The sequence below is a fragment of the Gymnoscopelus braueri genome (genome assembly GCF_963280865.1).
Source record: "Gymnoscopelus braueri genome assembly, chromosome: 3".
NCBI classification, from domain to species: Eukaryota; Metazoa; Chordata; class Actinopteri; order Myctophiformes; family Myctophidae; genus Gymnoscopelus; species Gymnoscopelus braueri.
In genome coordinates, this window is record NC_137612.1 from 11,073,149 (window position 1) to 11,097,561 (window position 24,413).

General features: G+C 39.9%; 2 protein-coding genes across 9 annotated transcripts in view; one reads left to right on the forward strand and one right to left on the reverse strand.

The window, feature by feature from the left end:
- LOC308082533 (AMP deaminase 2-like) overlaps positions 1-24,413 on the reverse strand; it is a gene marked incomplete at its 5' end in the record, with an annotated part of 557,360 nt that overhangs the window by 410,021 nt on the left and 122,926 nt on the right. The window lies entirely within an intron of this gene.
- On the forward strand, positions 1,107-23,588 carry LOC308082648 (protein polybromo-1-like). 8 transcript variants are annotated; one of them, XM_080424534.1, is made up of 29 exons: positions 1,107-1,210; positions 2,549-2,699; positions 3,287-3,384; positions 3,978-4,125; positions 4,895-5,044; positions 5,704-5,820; positions 6,334-6,402; positions 6,509-6,607; positions 6,717-6,802; positions 7,822-7,907; positions 8,086-8,302; positions 8,956-9,097; positions 9,500-9,594; positions 10,193-10,466; positions 10,667-10,772; positions 11,353-11,992; positions 12,176-12,387; positions 12,474-12,677; positions 12,823-12,980; positions 13,099-13,353; positions 14,114-14,259; positions 15,413-15,570; positions 16,443-16,626; positions 18,016-18,217; positions 18,830-19,031; positions 19,728-19,892; positions 21,615-21,667; positions 21,829-22,042; positions 22,649-23,588. In XM_080424534.1, the coding sequence occupies exons 2-29, from the start codon at positions 2,559-2,561 to the stop codon at positions 22,810-22,812; spliced, it is 4,785 nt and encodes a 1,594-aa protein (XP_080280660.1). In that variant the 5' UTR covers positions 1,107-1,210; positions 2,549-2,558; the 3' UTR covers positions 22,813-23,588. The 8 variants fall into 8 exon arrangements, with proteins under 8 accessions (XP_080280660.1, XP_080280664.1, XP_080280663.1 ...); XM_080424538.1 differs by having other exon boundaries at positions 21,946-22,042; XM_080424537.1 differs by having other exon boundaries at positions 19,728-19,799.

Genomic DNA, 24,413 nt, shown 5'->3' on the forward strand with positions numbered 1-24,413 from the left:
ACCGGGCATGCGCAGAAGCTACAACTCCTCGCTCGCGCCAGGCACGCCCCTCCTCGGCCTAGTTACGTCGTCATACGTACGACGGTGTCGCATGCGCTACTCAAGTTACAGTTACATTCTTCAAGTTCTTTCTTTAAAGTACCAAAAGTAAAAGTACTAAAATGATTGAAAATAGCCGATCTACAAGCTCACAACGCGTTGTGAGCTTGCAGATATGCTATTTTCAAAGCCTATGTATAAAATAGGACTAAAGTGGTTAATGTGTGTTTTATTATATAATAATTGATATATGCATATTAACAAAAGTTTTCAAATAATTGTAGTGGAGTAAAAGTACAAATTTGCCTCTGAGTTGTAGTGGAGTAGAAGTAGAAGTATTGAAAATAGGAAATACTCCAGTATTCCAATAATTACAATTAATTCTAATGGAGGGATTCAAAATCTATGTCACTCACAAATATTAATTAGGTATGTATGATTTTTTTAATGTAGGCCTAGGCCCTACTGTATGTCAATGTGGGTGAAATACATTTTTTCATCGATTTTCTGTTGGAAACGACATGGGTCATCATGGGTTTATTTTATTTTAAGCAAAATGTATTCAAAGAGTAGCCTACACATGACATTGTATTCAAGTTACAAAATTAAAACAACTGTTTGGTTTTATATTTTCTCCTACAACTCCCTTCCACCCCTCCCCATTCCTCCCCATCCACCCTCCATCCTTCCCCACAAGGCCGGACATACAAGCAACAATACACATGTATAAAATCTAATACATTTGGTACATAATTTAAAAATACAAGAAGAAAAAAACACTAAATGATGTCCTGGGGAATAATTAATAAATACAAATTTGAGAGGAGGAAAATAAGAAAAAGAAAAGGGGAAAAAATAAATGAATAATATACTAATAGCAGTAATGTATAAAAAATACAAAATAAAATACAAAAAAATCTGTGGTCATCATGGTTTTAAATGAAATATTAGGTTCCAGACACCAGATTCCAGGAAGTGGATTACAGTGTCAAAATAAAATCAAACCCATTCATGGTGACTCATAACACTTTTATTTTGAAATACACAAGACATCCAAACGGAAGTGATTGAAATACAGCTGCGGACTTAACAGTTTCATCCCTTTTTCCTCCACAAATCGATAGATGATAGGCTTTTTATTGTGAGTCTTGTTGTAACGTAGTCACAAAAGGTAAGCACCTAATAATGTCAAATGTATAATATGGATGTATATATATGTACACCCAGGAGAATGTCGTTTTATTTACTTTAGCGTTGTGCTTCATGGCTGCAGTGATGCCTTTGTGTCTCATCTTAAGATGATGCAGACAGCTAGCTGTTAGCCATTAGCTGTCTGTCTGTCTGTCTGTCTTTCTGTCCCCTGCATTAATTGACTAGACAGTGTGACGGTCAGCTGTGTTGTGTTGCATAGCTTATTGCTTCAGATCCATGCACACATGGGCTTGCAATAATCTATACTTACTTAGGTTGCTAACATTTTACTTAAAGACCCACCATTATAATTGGATTAGTTTCATCATTTATGCTCTCTTCTTCAAATTGGCATCATTGGTCCTGATGCGGTTGACATGGAATGACATGAGAGTAGGCAGGTGTCAGCTGTCAAAAGACAATCCAAGCAGTGGTGGAAGAAGTAATCATATGCACTTAAGTAAAACTATCAATACTGCAATGTAGAAATACTCTGTTACAAGTAAAAGTCTTGGAATTCAAAATGTACTTAAAAGTACAAAAGTATTGGTACTAAAAAGTACCAAAAGTAGAAAGTACTCATTATGCGGAATTGTCCCATTTTGCAAGTTTTCAAATGTATAAAAATCCTTTGAAAATAGCAGATCTACAAGCTCACAATGCGTGGCATTACGACGCATTGTGAGCTTGTAGATCGGCTATTTTCAAATGACCGAAATGTATATCCCCCCACCAACCCCCCCCCTCCCCGAACTCTTCCTCTTTTTTCTCTTGTACATATTTTTTATTTTTCATACCAGTAACCTGTAAGCTGATTGTATGACGTTCTGTATAGTACTGTGTATATCTGTCTGTCTCTTATGTCATCATGATTTGTGTTCACATGTCTTACTAAATAAAGTATATCAATCAATCAATATAGGGCAGAAGTGGCTAATGTATGTTTTGTAAATATAATCAAAATCTACAAAGTAACTAGTAACTAAAGTTGTCAAATAATTTTAGTGGAGTAAAAGTATAATATTTGTAGTGGAGTAGAAGTAAAAGTACAGAAAATTGGAAATACTCCAGGAAAGTAAAAATACCAAACGTTTTACTAAAGTACAGTACTTGAGTAAATGTACTTAGTTACTCTTCACCACTGCAATCCAGTCAGTGACCAATAGATATAGTGACAGTTGTTAATCCGTGACATATTAGTATTGTGATATAAAATATTGGAGACAAAAATAGAATTATCAGTGCTTTATAGCTTTATATAATCGAATTGATTGATTTAATTGTTGCGATTAAATGCAAAAATATGTCTTTACCTTAGGGGTTCCGTCATGGCCTTGAAGAGGAGAAGGACGACATCCCCATGTAGCAGTGTAAGTGGAGGAGACTTCGAAGACAGCCAGCCGGCGTCGTCAGTGTCTTTAGCAGGGAGGAAGAGGAGAAGGCCTTCAAACATTCCAACTGTTGATCCTGTAAATTGACATATTTTTATGTTGTCTTTCTTTCTACAACTCATGTGTTGGTGTAGAGAATAGATTTAGAATGGTAATCCAATAAGACCGGGAACGCATCTGTGTCACTTTACATTTCTTTGGCAATTCAAAAAATAGCAGATCTACAAGCTCATAGCGCGGCACCGAGTGCCCCGCTATGAGCTTGTTGTAGATCTGCTATTTTTGAAAAATCTGGAAAATGTGTGCAAATCTTTGAAAATATATTCTACAAATGTCTTCTAAATCCCAACAGTTTTTCTTTTAAATCGTATGTTGCTAAATCAAGGTCAAGGACCCCCAAAATCACATGTATTTGACCGTGGACCCCCATCTCAAAATATGTTGTTCCAGGGACCCAAAATGTCAAGATGTTTAAAAAATAGCAGATCTCGGTGCCGCGCTATGAGCTTGTAGATCTGCTATTTATGAATAGCCAAAGGAATCTAAAATGACACGGATGCGTTCCTGGTCTTATAGGGTTAAATGTCACTCAAAATATTTACTAAACTGGCATAGCTTAGGATGTAGCTTACATCAATTTCATAGTTTTGGTCTTCACCTTGCAGATTGCAGTGTGTCATGAACTGTACAACACAATCAGAGATTACAAGGACGATCAGGGCAGGATGCTATGTGAGCTGTTCATCAGAGCCCCCAAAAGAAGGTGAATGCACTACACAGCAGTGGTGGAAAAAGTACTCAGATGTTTTACTTAAGTAAAAGTATCAATACTGCAATATAGAAATACTCCGTTACAAGTAAAAGTCAGAAATTCAAAATTTACTTGAGTAAAAGTACAAAAGTATTGGTATCAAAATGTACGTAATGTACCTAAAACGTACGTAAAGTTCAAAAATGTTGAAAATAGCCGATCTACAAGCTCACAACACGTCGCGATGCGACGCGTTGTGAGCATGTAGATCGGCTATTTTCAAATAGCCTATGTATAGGGCTAAAGTGGTTGATGTATGTTTTATGATATAATGATTGATAATTGTAAAGTAACTAACTAAAGTTTTCAAATAATTGTAGTGGAGTAAAAGTACAATATTTGCCTCTGAGATGTATAGCCGAGTAGAAGTAAAAGTACTGAAAATTGGAAATACTCCAGTAAAGTAAAAAATACCTCAAAATTGTACTTCAGTTACAGTACTTGAGTACATGTACTTAGTTACTTTACACCACTGCTACACAGTTGATATAACAGATTCCTAAGGCCAGGTATAGATTTACAAGTGTTGCTTATTTCTTAAAAAGGAATCAACCAGACTATTACCATGTGGTGTCTCAGCCTATCGACATGATGAAGATCCAGCAGAAACTTAAGATGGAGGAGTATGACGACGTGGAGCAACTCACAAATGACTTTCAGCTTTTATTCAACAACGCAAAGACTTACTATAAGGTAACAACTTTTGTAACTGAATTAGTTGGCAACAGATGATATGGTAAGTTAATGGTGGTGCTAGAAAAGTAACTGTGTTACAACAAATGATATGCATATATATACCATATGCAGTGGTGGAAAAAGTGCTCACATTTTTACTTAAGTAAAAGTATCAATACTGCAATGTAGAAATACTCTGTTACAAGTAAAAGTCCGGAATTCAACATTTACTTGAGTAAAAGTACAAAAGTATTGGCATCAAAATATACTTAAAGTACCAAAAAGTAAAAGTACTCATGCAGAATGTCCCGTTTTAAGTTTTCAAAATGTGTAAAATCGTTTGAAAATAGCAGATCTACAAGCTCACAACGATGCGACACATTGTGAGCTTGTAGATCTGCTATTTTCAAAATATTTTTACACATTCTGCACAATGAGTACTTTTACTTTCGAATAGCCAAAATATATATAGAGCTTAAGTGATTTAATGTATGTTTAGAAATTAAAATCTAAATCTACAAAGTAACTAGTAACTAAAGTTTTCAAATAAAGGTAGTGGAGTAAAAGTACAATATTTTCCTCGATGTAGTGGAGCAGAAGTAAAAGTATTGAAAATTGGAAATACTCCAGTAAAGTAAAACTACCTCAAAATCGTACTTAAGTACAGTACTTGAGTAAATGTACTTAGTTACTTTCCACCACTGTATATATGTATATATACATAGTATCTAAACAAACACCATTGATTTAATAGGTGATAAATCAAGTCTTTACATTGTGTGTGTAGCCAGAGAGTCCTGAGTACAGGGCAGCCTGTAAACTATGGGACCTGTACCTGCGAACCAAGAATGAGTTTGTTCAGAGAGGGGATTACGATGACGATGACGACGACGGGTACGATCTGCTAGATAATCCTGGAGGTTCTGCTGAGGACGAGGTGACTCACTCACACATACGTACTTTGGTATCACAGATATCCATGTGTTGTTGTACAACTCTTGATTTGCTGCTGCATTTTGTTCTGCGTTCAGTTCATCTTGAAATGTGTAATAATAAAAGTCAGTGGTTCCTAACCTTTTTTCCTTGGAGTCCCCTCTTCTGACACAAGCTGAGACCCCCCCCCCCCCCCCCACACACACACACACACACACACACATGCACACACACACACACACACACACAAACACAAACACAAACACAAACAAACAAACAAACAAACAAACAAACAAACACATTTGTTTGTGTGTATGCACACACAATCTTGTTAGGCACTTAAACCCTACAGTATATTTACTTTTTGTACAACAAATAGTGAAAATAGCCAATCTGCTGTATAAGCTCACAACATGTCGCATTACGACGAGCTTGTAGATCTGCTATTTTCGTTTATTTTGACTTTTCGAAAATATATTGACCCGAAAATGCGAGCTATGATTTTGTGCAAGCAACAATTTTGGACTACCTCACTATACAACAGACAAGGCCCCTGTGATCTTTGGCGCAGCCCCCAAGGGTGGCCCGAACCCCAGCTTGGGAACCACTGATATATATAAGTGATATTTCCTCATGTAGACTGACTTTGTTTCATTTTGACAGAATGCACCCACATGCTTGAAAGAGGTTCTTGAGCAGATCCTCGATCACGTGTTGTGTTACGCTGAACCCTCTGGCCGTCTGCTCAGCGAGCTTTTCCAGAAGCTGCCCTCCAAAGTGGTAGGTGTAACATCTGTATTACTTTGCAGTGGCACTTTGTAGAGATGTACCGATAGTAACCATTTTAATAACGACAATACCAATTACTTGCATTCCAATTCCAATACCAATAAACCCCATAACTCTGAGAGTGTACAAATGGAACCAGATTGGTTCCATTTGTACACTCTCAGAGTTATGGGGGTCCTTGAAATTAAAAAGTTTGAGAACCACTGATCTAGGAATACATTAAAAAATCCATTAATAATTGTTAAAGTGCAGCTACAGGTTAGTAAAATAATGTAAATAATACAGTAAGAGTATAAAACAGTCGTGCAACTTCAACTGAAACATTCAAAATACAAAATAATTGACTGTAAATGACATAAATTACATCGCAATGGCATAGACTGGCATACCCGCCGATACCAGCATTTTAGGCAGTATCGGCAGCAGTATATGGTATCGGAACAACTCTAGCAGTTTGAGAAGAAAGTAGCATGGCTTTGACATGCAGGTTTGCTTTTTTGTCAGCAATACCCAGACTATTATGCTATCATCAAGGAACCGATAGATCTGAAAACCATCGCTCAAAAGATTCAGGTATGCCATTGTGCTTTCTTCATTTTGTGCTTTGGATGTATGTTACATGCAGCAGCTTTTGAGAAATTGTATTAATATAAATGTGTCTTGTTCTTTTTTTTACTAGATGAACAACTACAGAAGTGTTAGTACCATGGCTAAAGACATAGATCTACTAGTAAAGAATGCCAAAACATATAATGAGCCTGGATCACAGGTTTTTAAGGTAAACGAGAATATATGATAAATATATGATAATATGACGTATTAAGTAGTACTGTACATGTATATGAAGTCCAAAATGCTTTGAGTGATAATCCACTTCTGTGCTGAAGGATGCAAACTTCATCAAAAGGATTTTTCAACAAAAAAGGGCTGACATGGAGCATGCAGAACCCGTCAAGTCCAGTATTCGCATCAGGTACCCTTTTCACGTTGGAAAGCATGTGGAATAAAGTCCTATTAACTTGGACTATATGAAAATGTCATGCTACGGTTATTGTGGCCAAAATAATTGCAATTAACGATATCATTGTCATAATTAAAATATGTTTAAAATTCAGAAAATTCTATTAAAATAAATAAAGACATTTTTTTATTATATATACTATATATGTAGTCACTCCCTCCAGTAGTCATAAACGACACTGTGGTTCTGCATAGACTGCATACTACTGAGTTTATTCAAGCACTCTTGCGGCTCAAACACACCAACATCGAACTTGCTGGCTGCATATACACTTAAGGTCCAAGTGCCCGACAGCAACACACAAACTTTCTCACACACCTCTCCGCTCAAGGGAGGAAGTGCAACCACTAACGTGTCCGTGTCCCAGCTACCTTATAAGGGGTTCCGGGCATTTAACTTACAAAATAAATACTTCTAATAAGTGACTCAACAAATGGGCATGGATATTGGACATACATAATTATATTAAACAAAGAACCAAAATAAGGAAATAATGACTACTCTGGCAGCTACATATATATTTGAAATAAATATTTGTATTGCCTCATAGGACATCATTTTACTGTACTTCCTTTTTAAACAGTGACAGCTAAAGTAGAGCCCGCCTACAACTTTTTTAGTGTAGGCTGTGATTGTTCCCTCCCACGCGCAAGCACATACACGTGCACAAAGTTGGGAGGCTTAGACCAAATTTTCGCAGGGCCCAGGCAGCGTCTATACAGCATCTACACATAGACTAAACCACTGCCGTACTGTCTCTAGACCGGATAGGAGTGTTTTTTATTGTGATAAACAGTATACATTTTTAATTGTCCCATCTCTTTCTCTTCTCTTCTCTCTCTCTCTCTCTCTCTCTCTCTCTCTCTCTCTCTCTCTCTCTCTCTCTCTCTCTCTCTCTCTCTCTCTCTCTCTCTCTCTCTCTCTCTCTCTCTCTCTCTCTCTCTCTCTCTCTCTCTCTCTCTCTCTCTAAGGAACAGAAGGTCAGCACAGGGAGACCGCCTCCAAGCTATCACCATGGCACTCCAGTATGAAAGTGATGAGGAAGGCATTCTCTCTGGTAGCTTTTTTCCCCTTATCTTTGGCATCTGTACAACAGACATGTACAGTCAGTCACTGGATATTTATGTATAGACGTTCTGTACAATATATATCCATCCTGTCAACCCTGTCAAAGAGGAAAGCCACGATACGACACAAACTGCATGAGTATATCGTCCATTTTGTGTGTCGCTCAGGGTCTGTGCACTATGATGAAGGGGAGTCTGAGGCAGAGAGCCTGCACTCCAGCATGGACATGAGCAACCCCATCTTCCAGCTGTACGAGGCGGTGCGGGGGGGCAGGAACAGCCAGGGCCAGCTGATATCGGAGCCGTTCCTGCAGCTGCCCTCCAGGAAGGACTACCCAGACTACTACCTGCAGATCAGCCAGCCCACTTGCCTCTTTCAGATCAGGTATGGAAAAAACTAGAGTCTCAGATCCCCTTGTTCCTACCACACATCATCTATGCACATCTCTACAGTCACTATTCACTAAGCAGCATGCACCGATATGGAAATTCTGGATTTTCTAAACGCCACAATCAACCAATACCGATAATCTACTGATATTCTATTATTTGTTAACCTATTTGAGCCCTGGCAAAAAACAAACAAAAAAAAACGGTATACTACACTTCATTATACCGTACTGTGCAGTAAACATATGGATTTAAAGAACAGCCTTTATTGTGCCATTGTTTCACATAGCCAATAATGAACACATACTGTACAAGTGGACATTTGGAACAGATTAATGTTAGAAACACAATATTAATGGACATATTTGTATATGTCTATTGTCCACTGCCCTCTGTGAATTTGATCAATCCAGCGATGCAACCATTCTAGTCAACGATGCAAAACTCTGCCAATTCCGATATTCAAATTACATCCTGGTGCTAGTTAGTTTTTAGTTCTGCTTCGTTGTTGTTTTTTTTGGCTTTTTGTTTCAACATAATTCTCTCTGTTTATTTTTCATCCCCATGGCATCAGACACACACATGCTGTACAATACGGTATTTCTGTCCCCTCCTTCCCAAATGTGAGAGCCCAGTAATTCCCCACAGGAACAAGATGAAGAACAATGAGTATGAGAGTGTGGAGCACCTTGACGCAGATCTGACTCTGATGTTTGAGAACGCCAAACGCTACAACATGCCTCACTCCTCCATCTACAAGCGGGCGCTCAAACTCCAGCACGTTCAGCAGGTCAGTTCCTATAGCATCCCTTTCAAGTCTGAGGAGGTGTGAATATTTTGTTGCCGTCGGGTAGAAACATAGTATGTCTAAATCTGTGGAAATGGGAAAAAGAACCTGTGTTCCAATGGATCTAATGTAGTTATCATTTAGTCACAAGCACTTTTCGTTTCACTCTAAACTGCTTTCACTTTCAAAATGTTTCAAAAACAGCCAATCTACAAGCTCACAACGTGTCGCATCACGACGCATTCTATGCAAGAATCTGTGTAGAATGTGTGCGATACGGTTTTGATCTTGTGTCTGTTCTCTATGTGGCTGAAGGTTAACGAGCCACAGAAGAGCGAAAGTTTGTGTTTTATTTAATTACACTACACCTAACATATCACTTAATATCACATAATCTCCATCTAGCTGAAGAAAAAGGAACTTTTACAGAGGGATGACGACGATGGAGACAGCATGCTCTCCTCTGCCACATCTGACACTGGCAGCTTGAAGAGAAAAAGGTAGACCCGCTTGCTTCTATGGTAGCCCTCCTAGCTTCTTCCCCCTTTCTCTCCGGAAAAGGAAACATGAACTTGTTTCAGTGGTGTAAAGTAACTTAAGTACATTTACTCAAGTACTGTACTTAAGTACAATTTTTAGGTATTTTCACTTTAGTGGAGTATTGCCTATTTTCAATACTTTTACTTCTACTCCACTATATCTCTGAGGAAATATTGCACTTTTACTCCACTACAATTATTTGACAACTTTAGTTTCTAGTTACTTTGCAGATATAAATCATTATATTATAAAACATACATTAACCACTTTAGCCCTATTTTATACATAGGCTTTTTGAAAATAGCAGATCTACAAGCGTTGTGAGCTTGTAGATCGGCTATTTTCAAACATTTTAGTACTTTTACTTTTGGTACTTGAAGTTTTTGCTGCCAATATTTTTGTACTTTTACTCAAGTAACATTTTGAACACAGGCCTTTTACTTGTAACAGAGTATTTATACATTGAGGTATTGATACTTTTACTCAAGTAAAACATTTGAGTACTTTTTCCACCACTGACGTTTTGCTTTGTTGATCTCTTGTCCGACCGTTCTGAAGCCACAAGAAGAACACAAAGAAGAACCGCATGAAAGTCCTTTTCACAGCCGTGACCGAGGCGCGGCTGAGCGGCCGCAGACTTTGTGAACTCTTCATGGTCAAGCCCTCCAAGAAGGACTACCCCGACTATTACAAGGTCATCCTCGAGCCCATGGACCTGAGAACGATCGAGTTCAACATCCGATCGGAGAAGTACGTGACCGAAGAAAACATGATGGATGACTTCAGGCTCATTTTTCGCAATGCACGACACTACAACGAGGAAGGCTCCCAGGTAGCGGCCCCGTTTATGTTAATAAAAGCATTGAGTCTGTAAAATCACGAGGGTTGATTTAAACGTATTGTTTTTGAATTTCTTCTAGCTATTATTATAGACTTACCACGAATAGGGATATTGCCTATAGCTAAGAGAGAGAGAGATTTCCGCATCAACCAAATGCCCCCTCGCTATGAACATCTTGTCCCCTATTCTAGGTCTATAATGATGCTGAGATCCTGGACAAAGTTTTGAAGGACAGACGCAGGGAACTCGGCCCGGTGACCGATGATGACGACATGATGTCCCCTAAGTTAAAAATAAGTACGTTCCCAGGCAAGCAGTTCCGATTAACCTTGCAGATACAGCAAACAAGGGTCTGATATCAACAACTGCGCTGTGTCTCAAAATACAAATACATACTGTAGACTGGTCTGACTGATAAAGGACTATTATGCTAACTCACCTGGCCTGTCACAATTATTACACAATCGTCTAATCGCAATTATTTTTGCATAATCGTCATAATCGTTTCCACGTTGAAATATTTTCATACATTTTGAAATATAAAAAAAAAACAGAACTAGCAGACCTACAAGCTTACAACGCGTTACTTCGTGACGCGTTGTAAGCTTGTAGATCAGCTATTTCTAATTTTTACATTTTTAAGATATGTTAATAATTTCTTTGTATATTTTAGTTATTTGTCATATCTGCCCTGTGAATTTTTTGATTACGAAGCCTAAAAGGCAAATGGAAATAAAATTGTTATTCATATGTTTCAATGTTCAAAATGCCAAACTCGCAATTAAATCATCAATCGCGATTATTTCAGTGACAATTAATCGTCAACTTGAATTTGTAATCGTGACAGCCCTATAACTCACGCACACTTTGATTGCAGGGAAGAACAGTATTACTCTGAAGAAATCCAAGTACCTGACCCCCTTGCAGCAGAAGCTGAACGAGCTGTACGAGGCGGTCAAGACCTACACGGACAAGCGAGGCCGCCGCCTCAGCACCATCTTCCTGCGGCTGCCCTCCCGCGCCGAGCTGCCCGACTACTACGTGGCCATCAAGAAACCCGTGGACATGGAGAAGGTCAAGAGCCACATGCTGTCCAACAAGTACCAGGATGTGGACGCGCTGGTGGAGGACCTGGTGCTCATGTTCAACAACGCTTGCACGTACAACGAGCCAGAGTCTCTGATCTACCGCGACGCCCTGGTGCTCCACCGCGTGCTGCTGGAGACGCGCCGCGACCTGGAGGGCGGCGACGACGCCCACGTGGCCGACGTGGCCCGCCTCATCCAGGAGCTCATCCGCAGCCTGTTCGTGTCCGTGCTGGGCCACCAGGACGACGAGGGACGCTGCTACAGCGACTCGCTGGCCGAGATCCCCGCGCTGGACCCCGTCAGCCCGGACAGACCGCGGCTCAACTTTGAGGTCATCAGGGCCAACGTGGACCGAGGCCGCTACAAGAGGCTGGACGTGTTTCAGGATCACATGTTCGAGGTGCTGGAAAAGGCCAGGCGGCTGCATAGGTAAATGCATAGTCGTCAACTGTATACCTAACTGTCTCTATCACTTTACCTCTCCTAAATCTGAGCAATTGTAAAGGTTACGTGTACAAACTTGTAAAAAAGGTAAAGGTGGCCTCCCAAGCTCATTACATGACACGATATATACTGTAGCTGTTGAGTGTCACACCTTGTGTTTTATTTTAGGACGGACTCTGAGATCTTTGAGGATGCTGTAGAACTGCAGCAGTTCTTTATCCGGATTAGGGACGAGTTGTGTAAAAATGGAGAGATCCTGCTCTCCCCCGCGCTCAGCTACACGTCCAAACACCTGCACGGCGATGTGGAAAAGGAGAAGAAAGGGAAGCTCCCCAAGGAGTATGAGGAGGACAAGCTCAAGAGAGAGGAAGAGAAGAAAGGTATGCTGCTGTTGATAACATACTTACCCTCTGGTAACCCATCTCATATGATGTCATATTAGTGGAAGTATAATATTTCTACCTAGCGTGTTGTGGATTTCCAGAAGCTGAGAAAGGCGACGACTCTGTTGGCGGTGCGTGGCAGTCAGGCGTACAACGCACCTACAGCCAGGACTGCAGCTTCAAGGATAACATGTACCATGTGGGAGATTACGTCTATGTTGAGCCTGCAGAGCCCAAGCTCCAGCCTCACATCATCTGCATAGAACGCCTTTGGCAAGACGATGCTGGTCGGTCCCTCTTTAATGAGATTACACATTTACTTCATGGCAAAAAATAATGGGTCTGTTGGATACAAAAAATAGATAAGATAAGATCGAGTTGGGATGTAGGATTGAACTCGAGGAAATGTTTCTTCACTTATTCTAATTCCAGGTGAGAAGTGGTTGTACGGTTGCTGGTTCTACAGGCCAAGTGCAACCTTCCATCTCGCTACACGCAAGTTCCTTGAGAAGGAAATTTTTAAGAGTGACTATTACAACAAAGCTCCTGTCAGCAAGATTCTGGGCAAGTGTGTGGTCATGTTTGTGAAGGTACGTAAGTGCGCATGCTTTTCTTCTTTTTCAAGTCTGTTGAACCACAGCTTTTTTTCTTTTTTACAAGAGTGTCTGTTCAGCTTTGAGCAAATATTTGCCTGGCTGGGCTTTGCAGGACTACTTCAAACTTCACCCAGAGGGCTTCAGGGCCGAGGACGTCTATGTCTGTGAGTCACGCTACTCTGCCAAGGCCAAGTCGTTCAAGAAGATCAAGATGTGGACCATGCCCTTGAGCTCCGTCAGGTTTGTTCCGAGAGAGGTACCGCTGCCCGTGGTCCGCGTGGCTTCCATGTTTGCCCCCAAACACGTCGATGTAAAGCCCCCAGACCTGACCGATGACATCAAAGTGACAGATGTCTTAGTCGATAAGGTACGTTCTGAGGTATAGAATCGTCAATGTAGAACATTTACGGAATGCACATCAACAGCAGTGGTGTAAAGTAGCTAAGTACATGTACTGTACTTAAGACCAATTTTGAAGTACTTTTACTTTACTGGAGTATTTCCAATTTTCTATACTTTTACTTCTACTCCACTACATCTCAGAAGCTAATATTGTACTTTTACTCCACTACAATTATTTGAAAACTTTAGTTACTAGTTACTTTTTTGTTTTTGATTATTATTACAAAACATACTTTAACCGCTTCAACCATATACATTACGGCCATTTGAAAATAGCCGATCTACAAGCTCACAATGTGTCGCGATGCAACGCATTGTGAGCTTGTAGATCTGCTATTTTCAAAAAATATATATACATTTTATACATTTCAAAACTTGTGAAATGGGACATTCTGCATAATGACTACTTTAGTTTCTACTTTTGTACTTTTAAGTATGTTTTGATACCAATACTTTTGTACTTTTACTCAAGTAAATATTGAATTCTGGACTACATTGCAGTATTGATACTTTTACTTAAGTAAAAAATGTGAGTACTTTTTCCACCATTGCCTAGTGTGTGTGTGTGTGTGTGTGTGTGTGTGTGTGTGTGTGTGTGTGTGTGTGTGTGTGTGTGTGTGTGTGTGTGTGTGTGTGTGTGTGTGTGTGTGTGTGTGTGTGTGTGTGTGTGTGTGTGTGTGTGTGTGTGTGTGTGTGTGTGTGTGTGTGTGTGTGTGTGTGTGCAGGAGAGGGAGGATGTACCCTTTGATATGACCAATGGAGAGCCAGGGTGTCAGTACTATGAACAGCTCTGTTACAACAACCTTTGGCTTAAAGTGGGAGACTGCGTCTACATCGGATCCCATGGACTGGCGCGCCACAGAGTGGGCAGGTATAGAGGAAATTGTGTGCTGCATCAAGGTGGAAATCCTTACTATATTTATGAATATATATAGAGAGAGCTTGATCGAAGAAGGGCTAGAAAAAATATAGTTTGATTCTGGTGAATAGTTTTCTTCATAAAAGGTGAGCATTGATTAATCTGGGGCACATCATTCTCTGTGGCTCCCTCTAGTGAAGGCCATAGCACATTGTTCTATCTAGACCACATGAACTACTTGTCTTGATAGAGAGGCTGTAGGGCAGGGGTGGGCAACTTTGATGATGGAGAGGGCCACTATATTTCCACACTCACTCCAGAGGGCCACAATGCATGTACTGTCAGGCAGAAACCTCTTATCTCAATATTTAGACTTTTTTTCGCCATTCTATGTCACACAAAAGTAGCAAAAATAGCCGACGTACAAGCGACGCGTTTTGAGCTTGTAGATCGGCTATATTTGCTATTTTTGAATTGGAATCCTGATTCATTTTTTGGACTATTTTTGAATTATAATCCTGAAAAGTAACATTTTGATTTAATTTTAAATGCATTTAGTTATACTTATGTTAACTTTACGAACTTAAATACAAATACATTGGACGCAAAAAGGACAATAGAATTCTAATACTAGTCATTAAGCTACTAATATAGACTGAAGTAATTAAAGCGGGTCATGTTTGGAATTGTAACAGCTGAAATAAATAATATATCAGTATTCCGATATTAACCTGCGGGCCGCATTAAGTGAAGGTGGGGGCCGCATGTGGCAATTTGAAGCCTAAAAGGCTTCATAATGTTCTAATATCCAATGCCAAACACACAATTAAATCGTTAACCTGCAATTATTTGAGTGACAATTAATCATCAACTTGTGACAATCGTGACAGCCCTAGTGATGTTCGTAGTCCTAGATTTAACCACTTGAACCCTAGCATCCCTATTCTGGGGGGAACATTTTCCAAAAATAGCAGATCTACAAGCTCACAATACTTTGCAACGTGATGGGTTGTGATCTTGTAGATCTTGTTATTTTTGCCGAAGAGATTTGGTGTAGAGGGAAAAACAGAATAGACAGAGCACCTAACCAACTCATGGCCAGTTTACTAAGTATATATAGGCTTTAAGTGGTTAATGTTAATGTTAATGTTGTTCTACTCGATAGGATCGAGAAGATGTGGGTGCGAGACGGAGCAGCCTACTTCTTTGGTCCCATCTTCATTCACCCAGAGGAGACGGAGCACGAGCCCACCAAGATGTTCTACAAGAAGGAGGTGTTCCTCAGCAACCTGGAGGAGGCTTGCCCCATGACCTGCATCATAGGTGATGTCCCCCTCATATCCTTCTGAAGTTTAAGAATGCATTTATTGTAGTTTGAAAGGTCATGTGTGTTAGTTCACTGCAGTGGTGGAAGAAGTACTAAGATTTGTTTTACTTAATAGTATATACGGAATAGTTCACCCCCAAAATGACTATTTTTTTTATTAGTCACCCCATGGAGACTTGAATATTCATGGCTATTTTTTGTCGCATTCCTAAGCCAATAATTTGATCGGCAGCGGTTCCCGTAGGAGACACAAAGAGTCTCCTTTGTGTCTCCTACCGGAACCGCTGCCTACCGGTCCGCTGGTCATCAAATTATTGGCTTAGGAATGCGACAAAAACAAAACAATATCCATGAATTCAAGTCTCCATGGGGTGACTAATCGATAGAAAAATGACATTTTGGGGGTGAACTATCCCTTTAGGTAAAAGTAGCAATACCACAATGTAAAAATTCTCTGTTACGTAAAATGCCTGTGTTCAAAATATTACTTTAGTAAAAGTGCAAAAGTATTGGCATCAAAATATACTTAAAGTACCAAAAGTAAAAGTACTAAAATGTTTGAAAACAGCAGATCTACAAGTAGATCGGCTATTTTCAAAAAGCCTATGTATAAAATAGGGTTGAAGTGGTTAATGTATGTTTTATAATTTAATAATTTATATCTGCAAAGTAACAAGTAAATAAAGTTTCCAAATAATTGTAGTGAAGTAAAAGTACAATATTTGCCTCTGAGATGTAGTGGAGTAGAAGTAAAAGTATTGAAAATTGGAAATACCCCAGTAAAGTAAAAAATACCTCAAAATTGTACTTAAGTACAGTACTTGAGTAAATGTACTTAGTTACTTAACACCACCTTTGTTTCACACAGGAAAATGTTCGGTGTCCTCTTTCAAGGACTATCTGTCATGCCGACCAACTGAAGTGCCTGAAGAGGATATCCTACTGTGCGAGAGTCGCTACATCGAGAGCGAGAAGCAGATGAAGAAGTTCAAGGGCCTTAAGCGCTTCTCTCTTTCTGGGAAGGTGGTGGAAGATGAGGTCTACTATTTTAGGTGAGCACCCTACACACCTAAAGGGCAAGACCACTTTGGTAGAGGTTTGGGTTGTGTAGTTACCTTGCCATGATGTAACACTAAAGGTGGACAAGAAATAAAAAATAATTGCTCCATTGATTAGAAATTGATGTTTGATGATTCAAAATATGCTCCAGTCCTTATTGACTTACATTGTATGCTGAAACAGCTCTCAAAGTCACTCGTTAAGCACATAAACGAACACAAACAAAGCTGATTCAGACATAATAGATTAGAACATCTTTTTTTGGGCGGTGAAACCGCCCCTATAAGTGAGATTTGGAAAAATGTACATTTTCCTGCGCTGTGATCTGGGCCCAGGAAATTTGTACAATTATCCTGCGCTGTGATTGGCCAATCACAGTCTATTCAGGACTGTGATTGGCCAGTGTCACATGACACATGTGCATAGCCCTATATAAGAAACCATAACTTGAAAAAAACCAAGAATAGGTTTTTTTCAAGTTATGGTTTCGTCCATCATAAAGAGTGTTTCAATAAATGTATTTATCTTTTGTACATGATTGGTTGACTCCATTCAGTATTGTGATTAGCTAGCAAGACACCGCCCACTTCACACAGGGTGTGATTTTTTTTTTACTATTTGAAGATCCGGATCCGGATCTGCGGATCCAGTCCGGGTTTTCTACGTGATAAAAATAGCAAAATCAACAGGACGTTGACATTTTTATGTCAAATTCAAAGGCAAAAAAAACGTTTTTTTCACTATGGGTTACCTGATTGGGCGGAAGGTACTGTATCACAAAGTTCCCATAACTCAATTTGATGTAGAACTTAATGCATCTTTACTTGTTAGGTTTCATTCCTGGCTATGGCTCCCCCTGTTCTGTTGATATTCTGTGTCTGTAAGACTCAGATATGTTATCAATCAAATAAAAGGTAATAATGATAATAATAATACATCCAATTTATGTGGCGCTTTTCTTGGTACTCAAAGTTGCTTTACAACAAAACAAATGAAAGAATTATTAAGAGAATAACTAGTTAAAGGCTAAAAACTAAGCAAAGTAAAAACACGGGGGGAAGAAAGGGGGATTTGAATTAGGCGGGGAAAGTGAAAAAAGGAGGCTTTGATGTGAGGAGTTCCAAAGGGAGGGGGCTGCAACTGAGAAAGCCCTGTCACCCCAAGTGCGTTTCTTTGTTTTTGGGGATGTCCAAGAGGTTGGCATCACCAGACCTGAGGGAGCGGAAGGTCAGAGAGGTAGCGGAAGGTCAGTGAGGGAGCGGAAGGTCAGAGAGGTAGCGGGGAGCCTGGTTGTTGAGGGCCTTGTAGGAGGTCAATATTATCAAGGTATAATCAAGTATGGTTTTCTTGACTAGTATATTTTTCACATGCGTTTCACACAGGAAGCTCATAGTGCCCCAGAAGGAACCGTCTCCTCTGCTGAACAAGAAGATCGAGATGCTGGAGGCCAAGTTTGCCGACATGACCGATGAGGAACTGGAGGACCTCGGCGAGGACGATGGCGAGCTGGGACAGCGATCCCTCCCTCAGCTGCAAACCGCCTTGGCTACCGACATGGATATCATGCCTTACACTCCTCCACAGGTCAGAGATGTGGATTTGTTACTCATGATGTCAAAGAGAGAAAAAGCCATACTCAACCCAACAAGCTGATGTGTAAATGGAAGTGGTGTAAAGTAACTAAGTACATTTACTCAAGTACTGTACTTAAGTACAATTTTGAGGTATTTTGACTTTACAGGAGTATTTCCAATTTTCTACTCCACTACATCTCTGAGACAAATATTGCACTTTTACTCCACTACAATTATTTGAAAACTTTAGTCACTAGTTGCTTTGCGGATATAAATTATTGTATTATAAAACATACATTGACATTGAAAATAGCAGATCTACAAGCTCACAACACGTTGCATCGCGACGCGCTGTGAGCTTGTAGATCTGCAACATTTTAGTACTTTTACTTTTGATGCTTTAAGTACATGTTGATACCAATACTTTTGTACTTTTAAATACTTAAGTAAATTTTGAATTCAGGACCTTTACTTGTAACAGAGAATTTCTACATTGCAGTACTGATACTTTTACTTAAAAAGACCTGAGGCGATTCTTAAAAATGTTTTCAAAATCCTAACAGTTTTTTGAAAAAAATCTAGGATTTCTGAAATCTCTCTCTCTCTCGCATTTTTTGTCCAGACAACACCGAAGTCCGTAAAGGGCCTTTCGAAGAAAGAGGGCTCGAAGCGAAAGATCAACATGAGTGGCTATATCCTCTTCAGCAGTGAGATGCGGGCCGTCATCAAGGCCCAGCATCCAGACTTCTCCTTCGGGGAGCTGAGCCGCCTGGTGGGAACAGAGTGGAGGAACCTGGAGGGAACCAAGAAAGCAGAGTATGAAGGTGAGCAAGAGAGAGCCTCAGACACTGACAGAATGTAATAGAGTTCTTTTAACCCATTCTATCCAGGAACGCATCTGTGTCATTTTAGATTTATTTGGTTATTAAAAAAATAGCAGATCTATGACCTTTTTTTTTTAAATCATGAACATATGTTCATGATTGCAAATCTTTGAATATATCTTTTTTTAAAGACCTGAGGTTGATTCTACAAATGATCTTCTAAATCCTAACAGTTTTCTGAAACACTTTATGTTTGCTATAATATCAGTGGTTCTCAAACTTTTTCATGTCAAGGACCCCCAAAATGATATGTATTTGGCCGCGGACCCCCATCTCAAAATAATTAGTTCCAGGGACCCCCCGGAAGCAAAGATTTTAGTTACAAATGTTATAATATAAAATAAAATAATATTCAATACATATTAAAATGTTCATGATTTTTCAAAAATAGCCAAAGTATAGAATAATGGTTAAAGTGGTTCAAATCTGAAATGACAGATGCTTTCCCGGTCTTAATGGTTTAAACACAGACTATTCCAATTGTAATGTATTGGGATTTTGACACATCCTCAGTCAAAGTCAAGTTTGTATACACTGTGTGTGTGTGTGTGTGTGTGTGTGTGTGTGTGTGTGTGTGTGTGTGTGTGTGTGTGTGTGTGTGTGTGTGTGTGTGTGTGTGTGTGTTTGTGTTTGCAGAGAGAGCAGCTAAAGTGGCCGAGCAGCAGGAGCGCGAGAGGGCGGCCCAGTATCAGGCTTCCCCAAGAGCAGGTACCACCCCAGTAGGGGCACTGATGGTGATGGGCGTGGTGCCCCCCGCAACCCCCATGGGGATGATTAATGCCGGCATGACGCCTGTGTCAGGTAACCCCTCACTAGATGCAGCTGTGGGTCCCCACGGGGGACACTCTATGGGGAGTCTGGCGTAATAAGAAGCTGAACTGCTAGAATTAATTGGCCTTTTAAGTTTCATTATCGCTCCACCTTCACCATGGGCTCCATGCATCTCTGTGCTCTTGACTCACTGCATGCGTTTCCTCTAACATTTTGTTCAAATAAAAGCTAATCAGCCCGTCTTTCTACTGACTTTCTAGATCCATTAGTGTGTGAATAGTGCTTTGCATAAAGTACTGACTTCTTTGTAGTGTGCATTTCCATCACCATGTGTAAAAAAATATATACCTTTTTTTTACACCTCTGGAGTCCTGTCTGTAGCTTTTCACTGAGAAATGTACAGTAAATGAACATGCTGCTGCATGGTGGCTAGCACAGTAGATGTTGCATGTCTCACTGGTGCATGTGTCTGTTGTGTTGTATTACTATCGTCCCATCCCTTAGAAGGTGCATATAGGCCAGCTATGAGGCCCCGGCAGGGCCCATATTTGAAGGCATGTTTAGTATGACTGCCACACCACCACATCGCATGGAGGGGTGTGTCCTCTTGCCCTGACATCTCCTACCTAGCCCGTTATGCCTGGGTTCCCTGGAATGCCATACCTCGGTAAGAGCGCTGTCTCATCATTAGCCACTCCACTTATTAGCCACGCAGTTGCTTCCTGTCTACCACTGACTCTGACCTTGCTGGAGGGGCTACCTGTACCAATAGGCTCGGGTCCTTTAGTTACCGACCAACTGGTTGGCGATCCTTTTCACATCGGACTCAGTCCGATGTTGAGTTCATTACCATTAGATACTGTTATGGTGCTTTTCCACTGTATGGTACCGGCTGCATCTGTTGATTTTGACAGCTATATAGCAATGATCATCGGAATATTGGGCTATTTAACACTTACTTTAACAAAAACATATCACTTACCCCACCTTTTTAACTCTTTGACTGCCAGAGTATTTTCATAAAGTACTCCCCCAGTGCCAGCAATTTTCGTGTTTTTTTATTTTTATATTTTGCATTTTTCTCATGAAAATAATTTAAGGACACATAATGTAAAGACCCAGCACAAATCCGCCACCAGAGAGCAGCACATGACAGCGTGATCATGTCGTTGGGTCTCTCTCACCCTTCTTCATAGATTAGACAAGGAAAAACATGAAAACGGATGTGACGTCACCCAGATTGTTTTGATCAGCGAAAATTACGTTGTGATATACGACGGCGATGACTGATCGTCACCCAGACCATAGATTATAGAAGAGAAGCTGTCCGTTTGTCCGTTATACCGTGTGAAAACCCGTTTATTTACCTATTTTGGACGAAAATGACTGGGGAAAAAAATCAAAAACCGGAAACGGAATCCAGGCCATGAAACCGGATGCAGATGTCCGTGAAGTAAGTGGAACTCGAGAATAACATTGAATATTAAGCAGCATAGCGCAATCAGAGATTAAACAATGAACGCGCGTCCAGCGCGTCGAGCGCGTCGACGGCCAACTGGACAAAGTAGCACTTGACGCGTTATCGCGTCGTCCGCAGTCAAAGAGTTAATAATACTTCTGCCAATACACAGAGACGGAAACAAATTATCTCGATAATCATTAATGAAACATGAAAGATGACATTTGTCAAATAAACAAACCAAAATCAAGGGTGTACAGTCTTACGGTTATTTTAACTAAATGTCTTCACAGGTGTCAGTGGCATGGGAGGCACAGGGACAGGAAACAACCACGCACCACCCCAGGTAATCTCTATTCGTATTTAGCAAAGTTAAGTATCTGGACAGAGTGGAGGAAAACTTCTCGTTAACTTTGAGAACCAATTAAAAACAGCATTTCTGTCTCAGACAGATGTGTGTGGTGTGTGTGCGCTCTGAGATGAATGAATTAACATGTGTTTTTCCAGCCGGGTATGATGGGTCCAGGGCAGCAGGCTCCACCCCCATACCCAGGACAAGGCCAGGTGGGGCATCCTGCTCTGCAACAACCCTCAACACCTATGTTTGTGTCTCCACCTCCCAAGCCCCAGCGCCTACTCCACTCTGAGGCTTACCTGAAATACATTGAGGGTCTCACTGCCGAATCCAGCACCATTAGCAAGTGGGATCAAACCTTATCAGGTAGATAATTTATTTTATTTCATTATTATTAATATCATTATCATTATCATTATCATTATTATTATTATTATTATTATTATTATTATTATTATTATTATTACCATTATTATTATTATTACCCTTATTATATTGTTATTATTATTATTATTACTATTATTTATTTATTTTTCATTTAATTTCTATTGAGCCTGTTTAGGTATACGTATATCCCCATAAATACATAATAGGACATGGTCCATCCCTCCAGCTGTGTTGCCCAAATTTTGCATGCTGAGTATTAACTACCAGGGGTGGAAAAAGTACTACATTTTTTTACTTATGTTAAAGTATCAAAACTGCAATGTAGAAGTACTCTATTACAAGTAAAAGTCCGGAATTCAACATTTACTTGAGTAAAAGTACAAGTACTACTTGAGTACATGTACTTAGTTACTTATAGGCAGGCCGCGCTATGAGCTTGTAGATCTGCTATTTTTGAAAAACCCCTGCCACAAAATATTTTTGAGATGGGGGGGTTCTAAATCCTATGAGTTTTCTGAAAAACGTATGATGCTAAATACAGTATATAGCTCAAATCTAAACACAGATGCTTTCCCGGTTTTGCAGCTCGAAAGAAAGACGTGCGTCTGACAAAAGAGCAGGAGAGCAGACTGCCGTCCCATTGGCTGAAGAGCAAAGGGGCCCACAGCACCATGGCGGACGCTCTGTGGCGGCTCCGCGACCTGATGCTGCGAGACACCCTGAACGTGCGACACGCACACAACCTGTAGTAGCCATAGCCATGCAGCTTGTATTATTCTGAGCCTCTGTTCCCTTATAGCCTGTCAGACAGGAAAGGGTTAAGCTCTGTAAAAGTGTTCATTTTGTGTTTGTAATAATCATACAAGCCTGTGTTTCTGTGTTTACGCTGTTTTCTTAAACTTATACATTTAACCCATTCAATCCGAGAACGCATCTGTGTCATTTTACGATTTCTTTGGCTGTTCAAAAATAGCAGATCTACAAGCTCATAGCGCGGCACTCGGTGCCGTGCTATGAACTTGTAGATCTGCTATTTTAGAAAAATCTTGAACATTTGTGCAAATCTTTGAATGTATATTTTTTAAAGCGAACATTTGTAACTCAAATCTTTGCTTCTGGGGGTCCCTGGAACAAAATATTTTATAAATGTTCGCTTTAAAAAAATATATATTTAAAGATTTGCACAAATGGCACGATGTTTTGTTTTTAAATAGCAGATCTACAAGCTCATAGCGCGGCACTCGGTGGTGCGCTATGAGCTTGTATATCTGCCATTTTTTAATAGCCAAAGAATTCTAAAATGACAGAGATGCGTCCCCGGATTGAATGGGTTAAAATGTTTCATTGTTCCAAGTGCATTATTGTTATATGACTGTCATGATTCTGTGATAGATGAATGTCTTGAAGTTGTCTCGTCTGTGTTGATTCAGACAGAGTTGACCGTCCTAATAGGGTGATGATTTACATTTTGCCACCTGGGCTTGTGTGAAAATAAATGAGAAGGTCATGAAGGTCAAGAATTGCACATTGTCGTGGGTTTGGTATTTTCTAATCAGAGGTTGACATTCTTTACTGACATTGTTTGATCGGCAGTGTGGGCGGCAGTGGCTCAGGGGTAGAGTGGCCGGTAGAGCGGCCGCGATGGCAATCGAGGTTCCCAGTTCGATCCCGGGCTCCCCCCAGAGTTAGTGTCAAAGTGTCCTTGGGCAAGACACTGAACCCTACGTTACCTCCAATGGATGAGTTGGTCGGCGCAACCATTGGTGTGTAAATGTGGGGAGTGAGGACGCTGGCGTCGACCGTTCGCCGCTTCACCTCCCAATGAATGAACCATTGTGGAGTGCTTTGAGTACTCGGGTAGAAAAGCGCTATAAAAATGCAATTCATTATTATTATTATTATAGTCTAAGTAGAAACGCTCCTAATATTCTAGTTCTATTCTATAACTTGATTTCAAGCTTAGTAGTATTTACCCTAGTATTTCAGTGCCATACAAGTTTCATAATCATACACCAACCCCTAAAAGAGGCAACAGTTATACTGTTCTGAGATGATAAAATAAATTACATATTTTTTGTTTTTCAAGACAACACTATTAGACACTGTAATTTGTATGTCTTTGTCTTTTTAAGAAAACCCTTTGTTTTAAATGTACTCATGGCCTCTATTAGATAATGAAGAAGAAGCATGGAAATATACAAACCTAAATTGAAATATTCGATAGTCTACCTAAAAACAGCAGCTTGAAAACATCTGTAAGTCTTTATTTTTTTAAATAAACATTACATTAAAATTACAAAATAACAGGACAAATGGCACTTACAATACTAGAAAAATATAAAACTTAAAA

Bases quoted from the DNA above. Each gene is read 5' to 3' on its own strand.
- LOC308082648 (XM_080424534.1), top strand. From the start codon at position 2,559: ATGGCCTTGAAGAGGAGAAGGACGACATCCCCATGTAGCAGTGTAAGT. The intron at 3,385-3,977 runs GTGAATGCACTA...TTTCTTAAAAAG, and splicing joins ATCAGAGCCCCCAAAAGAAG to GAATCAACCAGACTATTACC. The intron at 21,668-21,828 runs GTAATCTCTATT...GTGTTTTTCCAG, and splicing joins ACAACCACGCACCACCCCAG to CCGGGTATGATGGGTCCAGG.